At 50.4% G+C, this 18,996-nt stretch overlaps 1 protein-coding gene across 4 annotated transcripts in view; it reads left to right on the forward strand.

Moving 5' to 3' along the window:
• The first annotated feature begins 1,345 nt into the window (after positions 1–1,345).
• Positions 1,346–18,996, forward strand: part of GASK1A (golgi associated kinase 1A) — a 46,007-nt gene continuing 28,356 nt past the window's right edge. For 2 of the 4 annotated variants that reach the window (XM_081071547.1, XM_081071550.1), the window contains exon 1: positions 1,346–1,666. In XM_081071547.1, coding sequence (XP_080927673.1) covers positions 1,664–1,666 — 3 coding nt within the window. In that variant the 5' untranslated portion in view covers positions 1,346–1,663. Of the gene's footprint in view, positions 1,667–16,793; positions 16,830–18,996 lie in introns of those variants that run through there. The other 2 variants (XM_081071549.1, XM_081071548.1) reach the window with 2 other exon arrangements.

Genomic DNA, 18,996 nt, shown 5'->3' on the forward strand with positions numbered 1-18,996 from the left:
TAGTTACATTTATACACACGTGTTTGTGTAAAGAGTCACCATACAGAATGTACGCGTTACGTGGGTCGCAGACAAGGGAGGACCATGTCGTCGTCTCCCCAAACGCTTGGACAAAGCACTGAGAAGTCTGGAACGTCGCACTGCCTCTTCTCACTCCTCATCCAGTGCTCAGTCTCTGCACCCGCTCGGCCCCCTGTGCACACACACGCTGCAGTTCTCAGCGCTGCACCTGCCTCGGCTTTTTATCAATGTCTTCCTGCACCGCGAGCTCCTGCTCTGGTAGATAGATTTTGGTTTGCTGAACTACTTCCTGACCGTCCTCCGTCAGGAAACTCACTTCAACGCCCTGAGCCTCAGTTTCCTCATGTGTAAATGGTAATAATAAATTTGTTCTCTTAGGATTGTTTATGATGATGACACGAAATACCCTACAGAACGCATATGGATCATGATAAGGACTGAAAATACTCTCCCTTAGATCTGTGCCCCCTGCCCACACTTTAAGGAGACTGTCTGGGTCGTTGCTCTGCTTAAGTAGCACTATTATCAGTGACAACTTCAAAGTATTCTGCAGCGGGGCACTCCTGGGAAGAGGCCAGTTTCTGACCATGAACAATGATTCCTGTTAGTTTCAATCTCGAGGGTCACACACACGTCAGCCTGGCTCCAGGTTCTCTCAGGGAGCTCTACCGCTGACTGCCTACAGGCTCTTAAGAATCCTGAGATCCAAACCTTGGGTTACTCAGGGACACAAGTTTCAAAGAGGTCCAGGCGCTGGTTGAAGGTCCCTCAGCTGTTAACAGAGGAACCAGCCCCCAATTCCGGGGCTGTGGACTCCATGCCCAGTCCTTTCTTCAAGGAGCGTGCAGACCCTTAGGTCCTGCTAACACTGTGCCATAGCGCACCTGTAGGTGACGCAGGGGACACAAGGCACTGTCTATCCATCCATAGTGGACGGCTCTGTAACAGTCACTTACTCCAGCTAGTATCCTTAAACACTGATTAGTTCTCAAGGAGAGAAACTGTTCATGTGTTCAACAGATTTTCCTTCCAAACTGCCCTGGGGTACTGAGCCCTAAGGAGACTAGCAGCTGCCAGGAAAAGAGACTTGTTTTCCTGCGGGTTTGCCTCGTGCTCACTGAGCGCCCGCACGCCTTGGAGGTGGGATCTGGGCACTGCGCCCAGGCCCTGCCCGCGCCCCTTGCCTCCTGCCTCGGTGGCGGCGGGACGGCTCCTTCCTAGCACCTGGGCCTCTGCTTCGCGCGGCTGTGGCCGCCTGCGCCCCGGGCAGGGCTTTTATTGTGAAAGGAGCTCCCCCCTCCCGCGCTTTCGGGGACGTGGGGAGGCTGGGCCGGGAGCCGCCGGCAGGGACTTTGCAAACTGTGCCAACGTCCCTAGCTGATCCCGGAGGCTCGCGGCTGCGGGAGGGCCCCCGCAGACCCGCAGACCCGTGGTGCACTCGCCCAGACCTCCTCGAACAGCCCCATCCGCACAGCACCCCGCGCGCCCCGCACGCCCGGGAGTTGTCGCGGGGCCACTTGCCGCTGAGAAGCCGCAGACTCTCGGTCCGAGAAACCCGCGTCCCGGGAATCCCGGGCGCCGCGGGATGAGCTGGTGAGCCGGTTGAGCGCGCCACGCAGCGGGTCCAGCCACCGCGGGGGACATGGTAGGAAGCCCGGGGGGGGGCCGCGCGGGCCGAAGGGAGGGGTGGACACCCCGACAGGTGGCCGCAGACAGCGCTCACAGCTGTGGGCACGCAGAGCGCGCGCGGTTTCCGGGGCCCAGAACTGCTCCCCGAAGGCTGCAATGGGGCGGCAGCAGCTTTCATTTGTGCACCTAGGACGGGGGTGGGGGAGGTGGGAGGGCAGGACAGTCGGCGTTCCTGCTCCCCGAGGCGGGGAGGAGCGCCAATCAGGGGCTTGCGTCCGGATCCGCACGCCCCGGCTGGACCCACACCTACTAGCAGCGCTGCACCGACTTCCTCAACCCACAGCGCAGGGAGAGGAGAGGGCTCTGCGGGGCACCCGCGGCGGCCTCCGAGGAGTGAGACACATGCCTCTGAAATAGCTTTCTTCTACTGAAAAATGCATGTGAATTTGGTGTTGTCTCCTGTCGCTTAGCCATGTTTGCATATTAAACAAGGAGTGCCTTACATTTATCACCATAGAATTCAATTGGCTCTGGTAAGGTCGCAACGCCCAGCTCCCAGGTGCCCCATCCTTCTCTGCCTCCCAGGACCACAGGGCGGGTGTGGGAACGCTGGTTGGTCTGGGATGTCCTTTGTGAAGCCGGGGACCTTGTGAAGGTCGCCCTTCCATTGATAGAGCTCACAGACCCCAACAAGTTGGTAAGATAGACCCTCTGAGAACGTGACCAGGCAGCTTAGCTTCAGCTCACGTCTGGCCTCAGGAAAGGGGCTTCCCCTGGGGCTGGCAGCTGATGGGCTCTGTCCCAGGTAGAAGGTACCTGCAGCCCCCACGCACCTGCTCCTGCTGGTCCCCCACTGCCCTGCCCTGGGGGTGGGTGTCAGCCATTTTGATGAGTTTGAACTCTAGAAGAACCCAGGGGGCCTCCTGTTGGCTTCTATGACCTACTCCCGCACCCCAAACTCAGACAAGGCAACATGGAGCTCACCAGAGATACTTCTCTGGGAGTTTAGCTGTGGGCCAGGAGTTTAGAAGAGTGTTTAGAGATTCTGCATAGGATGGAGGTCTCTGGGAAAACAGCTCCTTCTGTGCACCTGAGGCTGAGGGCTGGTCAGCAGGAGCTGGGGACTCAGGGAAGGGTACTATGGGGCAGTGTGTGTGTGTGTGTGAGTGTGTGTGTGCGCGCCACTTTCCGCTGCATAATATCCCCTCCCTAATCCTTCTAGGTTTTCTTCGCAAAGCTGCTAAAGAGAAAGAAATAATAGAATCTTAAGGTTGAAAAAGGGGAGTGATCACAGATACAGGATGTGAAACTAAAAAAGTGTAGAGATTTTTTCCTATACAATTTCCTGTTGAGGGGCAAGAGTGTTGCCAGAAGAGACTGGGGGCCAAGCCATCCCTCAGAAGACCATCCCTGGTGTGCAGGAGTCTCGGGCTTCAAAAGTCTATGGCAGAACCTCTCAGGCCTCCTGCGGGGGAGGTGGAGTGCCGGGAGGGGAGAAGATACCTGCCTTCTGCTCTGGCAGCTTAAGGCTGTGTGGATGTGTTTGCTCCACTGCCAATGTGGGCTTCCTGTTCCCGTGAGCCAGCCGTCTCCTGGCTTCTCATCCTCAGCTCTGGGGTTGTGTTAGGAAGACGACTTGAGTCAGGATTTCACTGCGTCAGGCTCCACTTGCCAGAGATAGAGGCCTTTTGGGTAACCCCTGGTCACAAAATAGCCTTGGAGATGGGAAGGTTTCCTTTGCTTAGCCTTCTGAATGAAGGGTCCTGTGGTCCTGTGGTCCAGAGGCCTGCAGGCCCAAGGGGCAGCCTGACACTGGCTGGAACCAGCAAAAGAAGAGGCAGGGGACTGGGAATCCTGCCTCTTCCTTGGGGCAACTTCAGTTTCCTCCTCTATAAAATGAAAGATTGGATTAGATGTCCATTGAGGCTCCATCTAGTTCCAAAAATGGGTGATATGTGAATAATTTTGAGGTTGGACCCCCTCCCTGGTGTTGACCTCTTCTTAGCATGGGCAACTTAGACAGTGTGAGGAAGAAGTGGTTCTCAGCCCTGGCTCTGACTGTTCCCCAGGCCGAATCCAGAGTGGGACCCAGGCCAAGGGGTTGTTTGAAGGCTCCTGAGTGAAGCCAGTGCACAGCCAGGACTCAGGACCACAGGACTGGAAGGCTGAGGGAACAGGGAAGGCTGGGGCTCACCGCTGCACTTCCCCAAATATCCCTGCCACTCCTTCATCGCAAGTCTTAAAATAGAAAGTTTTGGTGAAAGTCACCTGGGAAATAATACATGGTACATGCCCATCTTGGGGAATTCTTCGGTAGAGAAATCTTTTTAAACTCATTAAACCTGAGATGTGAGGTTCCCCAGCTTGTTTGAAAATGGAAGCCCTTATCCAGTAATTCCTCAACACCATCATGTTACGGACCCAATGTACATAAGATGGGAAAGCCTGGGTTAGAAACATAAAGCTACAAGTCTGGAATTCTTAAATGTCTTTTTGAAAAAGTAAACACTGAGCTGCAGGAGCTATGAGGGCATTTTTTGATCATCCTGAAGGGGTGTGGGCCTCTGCCATGGCTTGGTGTGTAAATTTCTAAAGCTAAGATTGGAACACTTGCCATCTTTCCTTACAATAATGATGGGAGACTTGATGTATGCCAGAGACTCTGAGCTTGGATGAAAAATATTGGTAGAAGTTAAGACTATTGCTGGCAACTTAAAAATAAAAGTTTTCTTCCTGATTCTTGGGGGGTAAATATATATATACACACACACACATATATATGGCAGCCATACTGCCAACTTCTACGGTAACCATTGTTATCATTGTATTGTATTTCCTACTCTCTGGATATTATTTTAAAGAGTTGAAATTATACGAAACATGCAGTTTTACAGCTTGTTTTGCTTCACTTTTCATTAAAGAATGTTTCCATGTCTACATCTCTAGAAAAAAATCTTCATAACCATACTTTTAATGGTTATGAAGGAGCAAGAAAACTACTTTAATGGTAGTTTAATGGAACCAGGATTTTGATAATCATCTCCCTGCTTGTGGACTTGAGCGCGTTTCTACTTTGGGGCTGTTTTCAATGGCGTGTGGCCAGCTTCTGATTATCCACGGACATGGGGATCTGAGTGCCCGGCTAAGTGGAAATCAGACCAGCTCATGAGAACAAATTGCTTCAGCCTCTTCATCAAAGATTTCACTGCAGCCACCCTTGAGGGCCCAGAGTGTGGGTGTGGGAGATGTGTCTGTGCTTTAGGCATGACATCAGGCAGGCACCCTGTGGGGAAAGGGGGTCCCAGGAGAGCCCACACGTGGGTCAGTTCTCCTAGGAAGAAACAAGAGCTAAATCCCTGGATTGTAGTTCAGAGGGGGGGTCTCCAGGTGAAGGAGCCAAGGACAGAGAAGGAATGTGAGCTCCAGGTCACTCAGAACTGGCCTAGAGCCCAGATCTCCTGGTTCTCCCCGCTGCCCCCCACCATGCAGGCCCCACCACAGACACAGTGGCCTCTTCATATATTTGAGGCGTTTGATACAGCTTGCACAGGCACAGGGTGTGAAATCAGAAGGAGGTTTGTATCAGACTAGGTTAGCGTGTGATCTGAGAAAGCACTCCAGTACTCCAGGCTCCTTATCTGTAAAACGGGGTATTAATAATGGGTTGTTATGTGGAGCGAATGGGATCACTGAGGTGGAAACACGTGGGACCCCAAAGGAGCTATCAGAATGGGGGTTTCACAGAGGACCCACAAAAACAGGCTTTCTTTGTCAGCAAACAGTAAGGAAGTCACCGATGCATTTCATTCACTTCCAGTCAAGCGGATGCTTCTGGGACTCTTCTCTAAATGTTGGTCCAGTGTAAATAGATTCTATTCTAAAGTAGTTTTCTTGCTCCTTTAAAACTCTCTTCTCACCAGGCAGGAAACACCCAGTCTGTGGGAGATGTTGGCCCAGTCTTTGTTCCCTGGGCCTCCTTGTCGGATGGGGAGGCAGCCCCCACTCAGCCACAGGCCCTGAGGTCTAACGCTGGGGTAACCAGCAAATCGCCCTGCTGAAGGTCTGGGCGAGTCCCTTAGGAAGTTAAACCGGTTTTGGAATCAGAACTGGGAATTGAGGCATCCAGCCCCTGGAGCCTGCCGGGAATTTGATACCCTCTCTCTTGTGGTCACCCCCCTCACCTTGCAGCTCCTGCTGCAACTATGAGTCAGGGTGTCCACAGGGCTGGCTGGGAGCAGACGGTTTTAAATAATCCACAGGCCTCCACCAGAGCAAGCAGGGGTTGGTCTGAAAATAGTGGGTTGGAAGGGGTCGGGGTCGGTCTCGCAGATGAGTTCCTTAAGCTGTTTCAGGGGCCAGTGAGAGAAATGTGCTTCAGATGGGCCTCAGTTATGCTGACAACCCCCTGAGAAAAGGCCTGGGAGGCCTAGCCTTCCCTTTCCACCAATATAGGTACCAACGTAGAAGTGGAGTGCCCCAGGGTTCCTGGGGGCCCCGGGTGCTGTGAGTGGCCGGGACTGTCTTTCTTTGGATCGCTTCTTGATGTGACTGCTTAAGTTTTTCCGTCTGGGGCATGTGGAGTACAATCCTGTATCGTCTGCATGTGTCTTCATGGGCTTGCTCTAAAGAGCCACCTGGCCTGAGAGTGAGGATGGATCAGTAGTTTGTGGGTCATCCCCAGGCTTCCCTTCTCTGTGTGAACCCCTTGGTCCCCCCACAAACACAGACACATATTCTTGGAAGTGGCCTGGTTATATTCCCAAGGGTCTGGCCTGGTGGCTCCAGAACTGTTCGCTGAGAGGAAGCTGGAAGGTGCTTTAAGGTAGCTGGTGAATTCAGGGGTGAAGGGAGATGAGAGTGAAAGGGAGGGTGACGGAGATGTGGCGATGAGGAAACAGTGGGGGCCTCATGCTGGTCTCTGGGCCTTGACAGGTTCTGAACAAACGTGTGTCTTTTTTGGGCAGGGCCTGAGTCTTATCCCAGTGCTTTGGAATTCTTGTGGCACATCTACGAGGCCACAAGAGGGGAATTAACAATCTGTGTGTAAGTGTGTATTGGTGCTCCCTCTCTCTCCCTGCTGCCTTGACATTCATTCCTTCATCCACCCACCTACCCATCCATCCATCCATTCAGAAAACAGCTGCTGTAAGCCAGACATTGTGTTAGGGTGCAAGATATAACAATAAATAGAGATGCTGCTTGTGTGGGTGTGTATGTGGAGCAGAGCAGGTAGCAGGTTCAGGGGTAGCAGGTGCTTCCATTGAAGCACCAAGAAATGTTCCTTTTCTATGAGCTAAATGCTCTGATGAGGATGCAGATAAGAGAGCCCCCCAACCCCAGCCTGAGGAGTGAGGGGACACGGGGAGGCTCTAGGACAGGGAGTGTCTAAGAATAGCCTGGACTTTTCAAGTGAAGAAAAGAGAAGCCACTGTGTATCTGCCGGAATAGCTGGCAAACAAAGCATCCTGACAATGTCAAGTGCTGGCCAGGATGCGGAGCTACTGGAACGCTCAGTGGAAATGCACAGTGTTGCAGCCACACTGGAAAGCAGTGTGTCAGTTTCTTCTAAAGTTAGACATACACTTACCACATGCCCAGAGATCCCATGTATTTATTTACCCAAGAAGAACGAAAACTTATGTCTACACAAAACCCTGGATCCAAACATTTGTAATGGCTTTATTTAGAATCCCCCTAAACTGGAAACAACCCAGATGTCCCTCAATGGTAGATTGGATAGAAACACACTATGGTCCATCTCTACCATGGAGTCAGCAACAAAAAGTACTTACCTAAAACAACAGGGAGGACTCTCAGAGGCATGATGCTGAGTGGAAGAAGTCCATCTCCAAGGTTATGTACTGTGTGATTCTGTTTACATGACATTCTGGAAAAGGTGAAACTATGGGGATGGAGAACAGGTAATGGTTGCCAGGGGACAGGGATAGAAAGGTTGTCACTACAAAGGGACAGGACACGGGAGATTTTCGGGGTGATGGAACTGTTATATGCTGAGTCTGGTGTTGGTTAAAGGAATCTGTACATGTATTCAAAGTCAGACAACTGTCTGTGAAGAAATTTAGTTTTGATGGACGCAAATTTAAAAAATAATATAACAACAAGAAGAGGGAAAGGCAGCCCAGCAGAAGGAACAGCATATGCAAAGCCCTGGAGGCAAAAGTTGGCTGGGAGGAAGTTGGGGGGCACCTCCTAGAAACGAGGCTCCTGGCAGAGTGGTCTCCCAACCCAGCCAGGAATTTGTATAATTCTGAGGGCAGAAGGGACAATGGGAGCGCTTTTGAGCTTGGAGAGGTGAGATAGTGTTGGAGAACAGTTTTGGGGGTAGGGGAGAGTCCAGGGAGTGGAGTAGAGGGAGGAGTGTCTGGGGAATGGTGGTGATCCTGGTGGATAGCATGGAGGAATGGGCCCTGCGGCTGGCCAGAGGGAGCCGCTGGGAGGCATATTTGGGCAGGAGAACCCCAGCCCTTGGTAACCTCTGATGGGGAATCTGAGGGTAGGTCAAGAGGGACTTCAGCTTCTTGTTCAGACTTCTGGGTATACAGGCCTCTCCTTGTATAACTGCCTTCCTCCTTGCTCTTCATCTTCATTTTTATTTATCTTACGTGTCCTTTAATTACACTTAGAAGTAATCATGATATGGAAGTAACTTATTTAAAAATGATGCTAATCATTTTAATTCTATAATTATGTTATATTCTTAATATTATTTGTTATATTATTATGTTATGTTCTTACGAGCAATGGTGAAGTTTTGACATTTTCCTCCAATCCTCTGAATTGGTTTTCCCTTTCTAATCATAAAGATAGGCTAGAGATAGTTGCCAATAATAAATGATGGAGATGTTATTTACTTGTTTGTCGCCTAAGCCACCTTGCCTGCGATCCCTGGTGCCCTCTGCCAGCCAGCTCAGCTGCACCAGTTCCCTTCCTCCTGGCCCCAGGCCCAGCTGACCGCCACTGCTGGACGGTGGGTAGGGGCTGCGGCTGCTGCACCTCTTCTAGCCCAGCTCCCCACCGACCAGCCTACCATGGGCTTGGGTTTCTGCTAAGTGGCAGCGGGAAGGGGCTGTGTCACATGTTGTTTACTTGTGGGCAGTTTTTGTTTGGCTTTTGAGGGTGTTTGCTTGCAATGAGCAAACAGCTCATTCTCCAGAACCATCTGGAGAATTCAAATCCTTCCATCTTGGCTTGGGCAGCAAGTTCGCGGTTCCACGTTTGGGAGCCAAGTCGGGTAGAGATTTTTCCAGAAAGACCATCAGCCAAAAAAACTAGTCAAAGACAGCAGAGGGGATAGGGGATAGGGCAGAGAGAAAGGGAGAGAAAAAAGAGAAAAATCAGAGCCTGCAATGTGTGGACGTGAGATGGGACAGTGAGACTCAGAGACCAAAAGGACCTGCCTGTGGATGTCCCAACACACATGGGTGTCCTTCCGCCCCGTGGGCACCTGCGCTGGAGTAGACAGGTGCTCCTTGCAGCTTGGCAGCGTGCCACTGGAGGGGCCCAGCAGTGGGTGGTGCACTGGGCCTGGGGTTCTGAGCGGGGTCTCAGCAGTGTGTTGCCCTCCAGCAGGGCAGTGACGTGCTCCGCTGGCCTGGCTGGCGGGGCCTGACTGCCACTGCCTCTCTGTGCTTCACGAGCCCCAGGCGTCAGCCCTGTGCCCCTGATGGGAGAGCATTATCCGCGGACAAACTCGGCTTGTCCAGGCTGGCCTTGCCTCTGTCCATGCTGGTTTTGCACCAGTGATATGAGGTGACTTCCAATGGACCCGGCACCACGGAATTCTCAAGATATTCTGTCAAGGACTTACAAAGTTGCTTTCGTACTTTTAAAAGCTTGGTAATATGTTTGTGTGGGAAGGGAAGACCCAAATATAGTCAAGCTTGTACCATCAAAGGGCCATGATTTCAAAAAGTACAGGAGCCACCATTCCCTTCATCCTTTTTCCCAAAGGAGGTGAATGAACTCCGGCCTCAAGGGTAATCTGATAGCCCCCAGAGCATCTGCAGATGGTGGGGGTCACAGCACCCTGCTCTGAAGCAGGGATGTTTGTTGGAGTGGAAGGGCCAGAGCTAGGCTCCAGCGGTGCCCAGGCCTGGGTGGGGGCTTTGGGACACGCCGTCTGGGATGCCTGGACCCAGTGGTGGTGGAGGCTGCAGCCGGTTTGAGGATGGGAAGCTGGATGGCCAGGTGAATGGGCCGTTTGGATGTCCATCCTGTGCTTGGAGGACGGTGGGCGGGACACACAGGCCTCCTTCTCCAGGACAGAGTGGGTCTGTTGTCTGTCCACACAGAGGCTCAGTGTGCACCTCCTGGGGGACCTGGACCCTGGCTCAGGAACTGGCTGTTGGCAGTGGGTGGCCTCCTGGATATCATGAGCGTTCCCTGCTGGCCGCGCTGCACAACCGGCCACTATCTGCAGGTCCCGGTCAGAGTCAGCTTGCCGAGCTCTGTCTACCCCCACCCCCAACTACCCCACTTCTGGTGTCCTAGAGATCCTGTCGCAGCTACAAAGAGGCTATTGTACTCCTTTCTTTCAAAACGCTTTCTCTTGAAACTCTAGTTAGAATCTCCTCATTTCCCCTTGAGGAGGGGGTGCCACCCTATTAGTCACTTTGCTACAAGTCAGGAAAGGTTCTTGGCTCCTCATTCACACTCACTCACCTGCCTGGCAATGGCCCAGGGTGACTGGGTTTAAATTGTCATTGTCACAACTCTTAACTTGGTGCAATTGCAAGACTTGAAGAATTCGGAGGGTGAGTTCTAATCAGAACTGAATTCAAGCCCTGCTTACCCCCTTGGGCAAGTCAGTGAACCTTTAACCTCTCAGCCTCAGTTTCCCCATGAAGCATACACTGCCCCCTTGTGGGGTTGTGTGTTTGATGTTATAATGAGCATAAAGCACCTTGTACGACCATCATTGGCATATACCGTGTTTCCCTGAAAATAAGACCTAGCTGGACAATCAGTTCTAACGCATCTTTCGGAGCAAAAATTAATATAAGATCCAGGCTTACTTTAATATAATACAAGAGTGGATCTTATAATATAATATAATAACATAATATAATACCAGGTCTTATATTAATTTTTGCTCCAAAAGATGCATTAGAGCTGATTGTCCAGCTAGGTCTTATTTTCAGGGAAACATAGTAGTAAGTGCTCAATTAAGGGTGAACTGTGATTACAGTGTCCCTAAACAACAAACAAGGCTGGAGAGGCAGCCCTATTAGGATTCTTCAGGGGAGCAGGAGTTGGGGGGTAACCTCGACCCCTAGCTCCCATGCCGAAGGGGTTGTGGAGTGGGCAAATATGTACTGCAAAGGGACTGCCTTTATATCAGCCATGTGGACCCATCCCTGTAATGGCGAACTAGAGAAAGACGGCAGCAAACGGTAGGCATAGAAGGGTACCTCGTTCAAGGGTTCTCTTTAAAAAAAAACAATTTGTTTTCCAATTACAGTTGATATACAATGTTGTATAAGTTTCCAATGTACAACATAGTGAGAAGACACTTATGTACCTTACGAAGTGATCACCCTGATAAGTCTGGTCCTTAAGGGTTCCCAACCTGGGGTTTATGCCTAGAATTCAGGGGAGCCCTAAATCTGGTTGAAGAAAAGCTCCACCGTTCTATTCATCAATCTCTAACTGAAATGCAGTGTTTCCTCAGTAAAGAATGTAGGCACTAAACACAGTGTTACTCGGCAGGAACTGTGACTTTGTCACCCAGAGGAGTCACAGATTCTGTGACTCCATCCTAAGTGGGAGTAGATGCCCTGACACACAGGCTTTCCTCCTCAATACTTGGAAAGAGCATTTGTTATTAGGTGTGCTGATAGATCTTGTTACTTAATGAGTTAATCAAGAAACACAGGCATGATTTTCTCACAGATTTGTTTTTGTGAATATTTTTTTTAAATTAATTTTATTGGGGTGACAATTGTTAGTAAATTTACATAGATTTCAGGTGTACAATTCTGATTACATCGTCTATAAATCCCATTGTGTGTTCACCACCCAGAGTCAGTTCTCCTTCCATCACCATATATTTGATCCCCCTTACCCTCATCACCCACCCCCCATCCCCTTACCCTCTAGTAACCACTAAATTATTGTCTGTGTCTATGAGTTTTTGTTTCTCATTTGTTTGTCTTGTTCTTTTTGGTTTATATACCACATATCAGTGAAATCAAAGGGTTCTCTGCTTTTTCTGTCTGACTTATTTCACTTAGCATTATACTCTCAAGATCCATCCATGTTGTCACAAATGCTCCTATATCATCTTTCCTTAACGCCGAATAGTATTCCATTGTGTATATGTACCACAACTTCTTTATCCATTCATCTATCGAAGGACATTTTGGTTGTTTCCATGTCTTGGCCATCGTAAACAAAGCTGCAATGAACATTGGTGTACACGTGTCTCTATAGAGAAATGCTTTTATATTTTTGGGGTAGATACCCAGGAGAGCGATTGCTGGGTCATATGGTAATTCTATTCGTAATTTCTTGAGGAACCTCCACACTGCCTTCCATAGCGGCTGCACCAGTCTGCATTCCCACCAACAGTGTATGAGAGTTCCTTTTTCTCCACAGCCTCTCCAACACTTGTTACTATTTGTTTTGTTGATGAAAGCCATTCTGACTGGGGTGAGGTGATATCTCATTTGTGAATATTTTGATAACTGTATTTCAGTACTGTTGATTGTCTTTGTAACCTATGTCTTTAACTTTATACGTTTAAAAATGAAACCTTCCGGAGAAGGAGCTACGGCTTCACCACGTGGCCAGAGCAGTCTTTGTCACTAAAAAGATTCCGAACCTCTGCTTCTGTGTAGATATTCATCAGTGTGATCTGATCTGGGGGTGTGCCAAGACACTGTCTGCCTAAAAGGGTCTTTCCTCAGCCTCTACTCCAGGGTCATTAAAAAAACAATCTTCAGGAAACTTCCAGTGTGTGCTACACCCCGTGATGGATGTTGGATGATAATTCCTTCTTACTACTAACAACAACATATATTTGCATTGGGCTTTGTAGCTTTCTTATCCACGGTCTCATGGAATCCTTGATCCTTCAAATGCTAAGACTTGGTATTATTACACCCATGGTGGAGACCAATAAATAGCGTTTTTTAGAGATCAGCGATGTGGAGTAATGTGTAAGTCACGCATTTCATAAATAGGAAGGGCTTCAGGGCAAGCCCTCCAATCACTTACGTGGTCTACTCAGTCTACTCAGTCAACCAGAAAATCCTTCCCTTAGACATAGGCTTTTATTCTGATATCCACTCTCTGGAAATTTTCTGTCAAAAGTAAATATCCTTGGAAATTAGTTTCTTTGATAGAGTGTTGACTTGCGGGTCTGGGTCTCAGGTATGGTGTTTGGATTGAGGTGAGGGAAAGGCAAGCAGCTGCAGCAGGAAATCCTGGAAGTGGAAAGACCTGGATAAGGAGGGCCCTGGGGAGAGGACGGCATTGGGGGCTACGAAAGCAGGGGACACAGGCAGTGGTGTGTACTGGAGCTGATGTGGGGGGCATTGGGATGGCCAAAGCTGGGGAGAGATGCCCTGATAGCGAGGGTGAGCTCTGAAGCCCAACTTGACTCCCTTTTTGTTTTGCTTGGGGAGCCTCCAAAACATGTGAGGTGGAGCCCCAGACATGGAGCAGCATCTGCACGAGGGGCCGAGGGTGTCCCCGTTTCTGGAAGCCTCCGACGAGACTGCTTGGGACTGGGCTGAGAGGGCATGTGATGGGCCAGCAGACATTTTTTTTTTTTGTATCTTGAAAATAGAGACCTGCTGCTCTTCTTTGACTCTGAGAAGGTCCCCGTGACACTACCAGGCACGTGCCATTGTCTCTTGTCTTTAGCTGTGACTTTCTCCTTGGTCAGGTAGTGAACCCCTGGAAGGCAGCAGCCCCCCACTCGGCCCAGCACAGTGTGAATGCAGAGGATGTGCCCAATAAGTGTTGTCACTGGTTGGTAGCCTCCTGTCTTTTATATTAAAATCTCTCCGGAGCTGTGCAGTGCGACGTCCTGAGATGATGGAAACCTTCTCTTCGGTGCTATCCACCATGGTAGCCACAACTCACAGGTGGCTGTTGAGTCCTTGAAATGCGGTCACTGCAACCAAGAATGGCAACTTTTAATTTTAATTAATTTAAATTAATGTAAATAGTGGCATGTGGATAGTGGCTCCCATATTTGGACAGTGCTGCTCTGGTCCAAGAAATAGAAACTGAGTGCTGATGGATCCCAGGCCACAGGTACAAGTGGGTGAAATGGCCAGGTGCGATGAAGAAAAAGTCAGCCTGGGTTTTGTTTTCTCAAGTTTTATTGTACTGCAGTCAAAGAAGTGTGTCTCTTGTATGAATAACAATAAAGTAAGTGAGATCCCAAAGGCAATCTCCTCTAGGCCTTACCCTGAAGAAGTGGATTGGGATGGGATGGATTGAAGGCCAAGAGTGAGCCAGATTCTTCCATAATTGACTCAGCTTCCCCTGTTGTCATGAGTTTGGTCAGAGAAGGGAAAAAGTGTGTCTGGAAGATAGAGACTTGCCCCCCCTCTCTTCTCTAGGCCTGTGTCCTGGCCTCTGAGTGGCCAAGAGTAGAAATCTCTAGAAGGCTGAAACATCCCAGAGAGAAACTTGCTTAATTTTTTTTCACCAGCAATCCCCACTCCTTTCCCACCCCAAACCCATTCCTGGGCCTGAGAGTAAAATGTATGGCTGTTAATACAAAGGCAGCCAGAAAAAATTTCCAACAAATGACAGGGTCTCCAAAATTCCATCTGCCTGTGGTGTTCCCACACTGGCACTCTTGTGAGCTGGAACAAAATGGTAATTCAGTTACGGATGTGGAGAGGGCTCCTGGGGCCAGCAGGGCTACAAGAGCCTCCATGTATAATCAACGTAGAGACTGGAGCCCAGCAACCAGCAAACGGGGAGGGAGAAGTAAAGGACACAGCGGTTAACTGCCTCCCACCTTGGGAGAAGGCAGGGGGTTCAGGGGCCCACCGATAGGGCAGGTTCCCTGCCAGGTTCCAGGAGCCCTACCACGGAGGTAATCCGTGGCGTGGTCAGGAAATTGTGGTCATAGTAGCGGTAACAATACTGATTGAACACCCCTCTATGCCAGCCTCTGTTTTGAATGCTTTGCCTACAACACCTCACATAACTCTCACCGTACTTAGTGGAGTGATTTGGTTTTTATTTGTGACAAGTCTTTTCCCACCAGAATGTCACCTTCGTCCGGGGAGTGATTTTTGTCTGTTTTGTCTATCTTCTGCCTGGAGCCGTGCTTGGAATATCAGGAATATCTACTCAATGGACTAATGCTGGGCCATCCTATGAGGGAGGTGCTGCTGGTATTCTTATCACCATTGTACAGAGGAGGAAGTTGAGGCCCAAGGTCACGCACAAGGATGCAGTGGAGCTGGAATCAACGTCCAGACAGGCTGGCTCTGAGCCCAGTGTTCATGGGCTGGTGATGGTAGGAGAGCCTGGTGAGCTGCTGCCTTCTCTGGGCCCAGAGAGGAAGCTTAGCAAACAGCTTGGGGACTGAAGAAAGGTTGGGTGAGCAGATCTGTCCTGGGGGCTGGTCTTTCGGTTGGGGACTGAGTGGGGCCCTCTCGGCGCATTTGGACATGGGGTGCTCAGTTCTTTGCTGAGCCTAGGCCGGTGGGCTGGGGGCTGTCCACACGGAGCCTGAGGACCTGTGCCGTCCCTGGAGAATGTGCACAAACCCGAGAGGCTGTTTGTCTTTCTGATGACAAGTAGGTTACTCTGTCTCTGGAGCCGAGACGTGGCAGCTGCACGTGCCAAAGGCCTCGTGCAGAAACACGCATTCCACGCTCCCTTCCTATGCTGAGCACTGAGTCAGAGCTGAGGTTGGGGCTTGGGCTGGAATACTGTCTCCTCTGTGGTGGGGCCCTGTGACAGGCGACCCCATGAGCCAGCGTTCCTTGCTTGGCACAGGAGAGGCAGAAGTTTTCCTGACTGCCCACCTTCCACCCTCTGCGACCCACACCCTGGGTGACACCTGCAACTCCCTTTAGCAGAGTCACAGGAAGGTAGTTTTGTGTGTGATTGTGTTTGGGGATTAGTAAGGGGGTCTGGGATCAAATTCCTGGGTCCGAGGGTGGGCAGACCCCGGACAGGTCCTGCCGGTCCCACTGCTGGCCTCTTCTCCTTGCTCAGCAGGGCTCCCTCTTGGCCTGCCCTGCTTTTCAAGTGGGAAGTATTAAGTGTGCAGGCTGCTGTTTGAGAGCGAGGGAAGGAGGGTGGGAGGGAGAGCGAGAGGGAGAGAGAGAGAGAGAAAGAGAGAGAGAAAGAGAGAAATAGATATCGGGTGTCCACAGAGGTGGGGAGAATCTCCACATTGAAAAACAGCATATTCTTCTGCGAAAATGCACCTCCTGGGGCCTCCCACCCAGGCCGCTCTGACCTTCACTGTGCAGACTCTTCCCTCTCCAGCTGTACCTCACATGACTCCACACAGGGAGAAACTCTCCACCTCTGCCTCTTCCTTCTAGCTGACATTTATTGAGCATGTACTATGAGTCTGGAATCGCTGAACATTTGGCAGTTACTTAATTCGCATACCTACCCTATAATGCTGTGTCTTAGGTTGGCTTCCCCCAGAAGCAGACCTTTAGATGAGGATTACAGTGCAAGTAGTTTATTTGGAAGGTGTCACCAGAGGACAGCAACGAGTGGGGGGTGGGGTGGGGGGAAGGGCAGCTGATGCAGAGTGCATGAATGAGCAGGTCACTGATGTGGGCAATGGGCTCCTTCCTGCTGGGGACTTGGGGGAGCCTGTGTAGAACATGTCTCAGGGTTGTCCTGCCACAGGGGTCATGACATGGAGCCTTTGCCCACCAATTCCTGTCGGAGAGCTGACCTTGGCTGTATTAACTTCCCAGCAGGCATGCTCCAGCATCCAAGGGAAGCCAGCTGGCAGAGAGCCAAGCTGCTTGTGGGAGGGGCCACCAAGAGCACCTACTATTGGTAAGCGTGTCAATTTCTCCCAATTTACAGGTGAGGAAATTGAGACACATTCCACATTAGTGAGTCACTACCAGGCTCCTTATTTAGGGAAAGGAAAAGGAAGAAAAGAGAAGACAAGAGAGAAAGAAAATGAGTCATTGTACCTCTTAAGGGTAAGTTTCATTTCATGAAACTTTTATTTCAGTTATACTTACATGTATTGGGTCAGTATGTCAAATGTATTTCTATGAATATGGGTAAAAAGGAAGTTTGACTGCTGGTAGGACAAATGACAGCTGTGGCAGTCAGGACCTGTTCAGAAAAAATGGTCAGTAACTTGCCCAAGGTCACACAGCAAGTAGGTGGTGTTGCTGGCATGTGAACCTAGACCGTCTGACTCGGGAGCCCTTTGCTGAGCTGCCATCTTGCCGTTGACCGCTTCCGAAGTCTTTTATGTCATCCTGATCACCACCATGTTGTTCGTCTATATGGGAGGATACTGGTTATGAGCACAGAAGGAATAGCTGGAAGAACTCAGAATTGAAAAGGTCTCTGCCCAAGAGTTGGTTGGATGAAGAAGGCCCAGCTATTGTGGAATATTCTGGGGACCTCAACCCCAGAACCAGGAGAGGCTGAAGGAGAAGAGGCGGGGTGGACATGAGGAGGGGGCAAGGCCAGCAAGGTGGGCACGCTCAGAACCAGCTTCTTCAGGGAGGTAATGACGGGCGTCCAGGGTTTGGACCTACGGCCAGCTCCTCAGCCCAGTTGGTCGTTCATTGTAGTTCATTCTTAATGGATGATCATGGCAGCTACCATCTCTCAAACGATGGCTACATCCCTGCAACTTCCTTGTGAGTTTTACACACATTAACTCATGAAATACTTGCATCCACCCTAGGAAGTAGGTGCCATGATTGCCACCATTGTAGAAACAAGTGAAGAGCAGGGTCACCTGCCCTGGGCGTTCTCCCCTAATATGGACCTGAAGTCTCTGCCTTCCGCCTCCTGGGGTGATGGGCACAGCCTTGTGGGGGGCCCTCGTCCTGATGGCTCTTCCTGCCCACTGGTTCACGCCCCCTCTTCATGACCTTTGTGCCAACCGGGAGTTTGCTGGTACCATTTCACCTGATACCACCTCTGTGGTCATTCCTGGTGCTGACTTGGTCTCCGTGGCTCTTGATGACGCCCAGATTTGGGTGGGGGCAGTGTCAGCTTTCTTAGGATGCATATGGTGGGAACAAACCTCTTTGATTTCTTGACAGGTCCTGACTGTCACCACTATGTCATTTAACCCATTGTTTTTCAAACTTTCATCGCTCGAGATGCCTGGGAATATGTGGCATTGTGACCTGATATGTGTGTGTGAGTGTGTAACTGAAATAAACGTGTCATGAAATGATACTCCCCCGTATAAGGTACAAAGACTCATGTTTTCTTTCTCGTTTCTTCTGATGGAGATGCAGACAGTACTAATGGGTTTTAATCTACAAGGCGACTATCTGATTGAACCCCCTCTCATTTTAATAGAGCCATCCCTCTTCTTGAACTTGGTTCAGGTTCCCAGGAAGGAAGCCAGTTTGGAAGCTAGTGTGCCCGTTGTTGCATTTTCAGATCACCACATCTCCTGCCAACATATACTCCACGTTCTGGACCAAGCTGGCACATACTGGTGCTTCTCCATAGGCCAGCACCCTCTACACCCAGCAAAGCCCAGGATGAAGGTGCTCAGGATCTCTGTCCTGGACCAGCTGTCAGCCCCAAGGCCACCCCCCTGCTGTTCCACCTGAGGTGGGGTGCAGGGGAGGAGGTTGTCCATTGGCTGTGCCTCCCCCGACTGCCCACCCTGACGTGGACGCTCAGATGCCCAGGGTGGGTATGCCAGACATGGCCCTCTTGGAACCCTTGCTGCTCGGGGACAGTAAGACATCTTAAAGGAGGCCATATGGCCAGTCTCTGCAGCGGCCAGGGTAGGGGGTGTATTAGTTTCCTCTTGTTGCTGTTACAAATTACCACGAACTTGATGGCTTAAAACGACACACATTTTTTCTCTTACAATTCTGGCCAGAGTCCAGAATCAATTTCCCTGGTTCCTTCTGGAGGGTCTGGGGAGAATCCGTTGCCTTGCCTTTTCCATCTTCTTGTAACCACTTGTACTTCTCGGCTTGTGGCCCGTTCCCCATCTTCAGATGGCATCACTTCAGTCTCTGCTTCTGTCATCCCACTGCCTTCTCCTCTTCTGCCATCAAATCTCCCTCTGCCTCCCTCTTCTAAGGATATTTGTCATCATAATTGGGGCCCACTCAAGTAACCCAGGATAATCTTCTCAGCTTGATACCCTTA

This window comes from Rhinolophus hipposideros, assembly GCF_964194185.1.
Source record: "Rhinolophus hipposideros genome assembly, chromosome: 14".
Lineage (NCBI taxonomy): Eukaryota > Metazoa > Chordata > Mammalia > Chiroptera > Rhinolophidae > Rhinolophus > Rhinolophus hipposideros.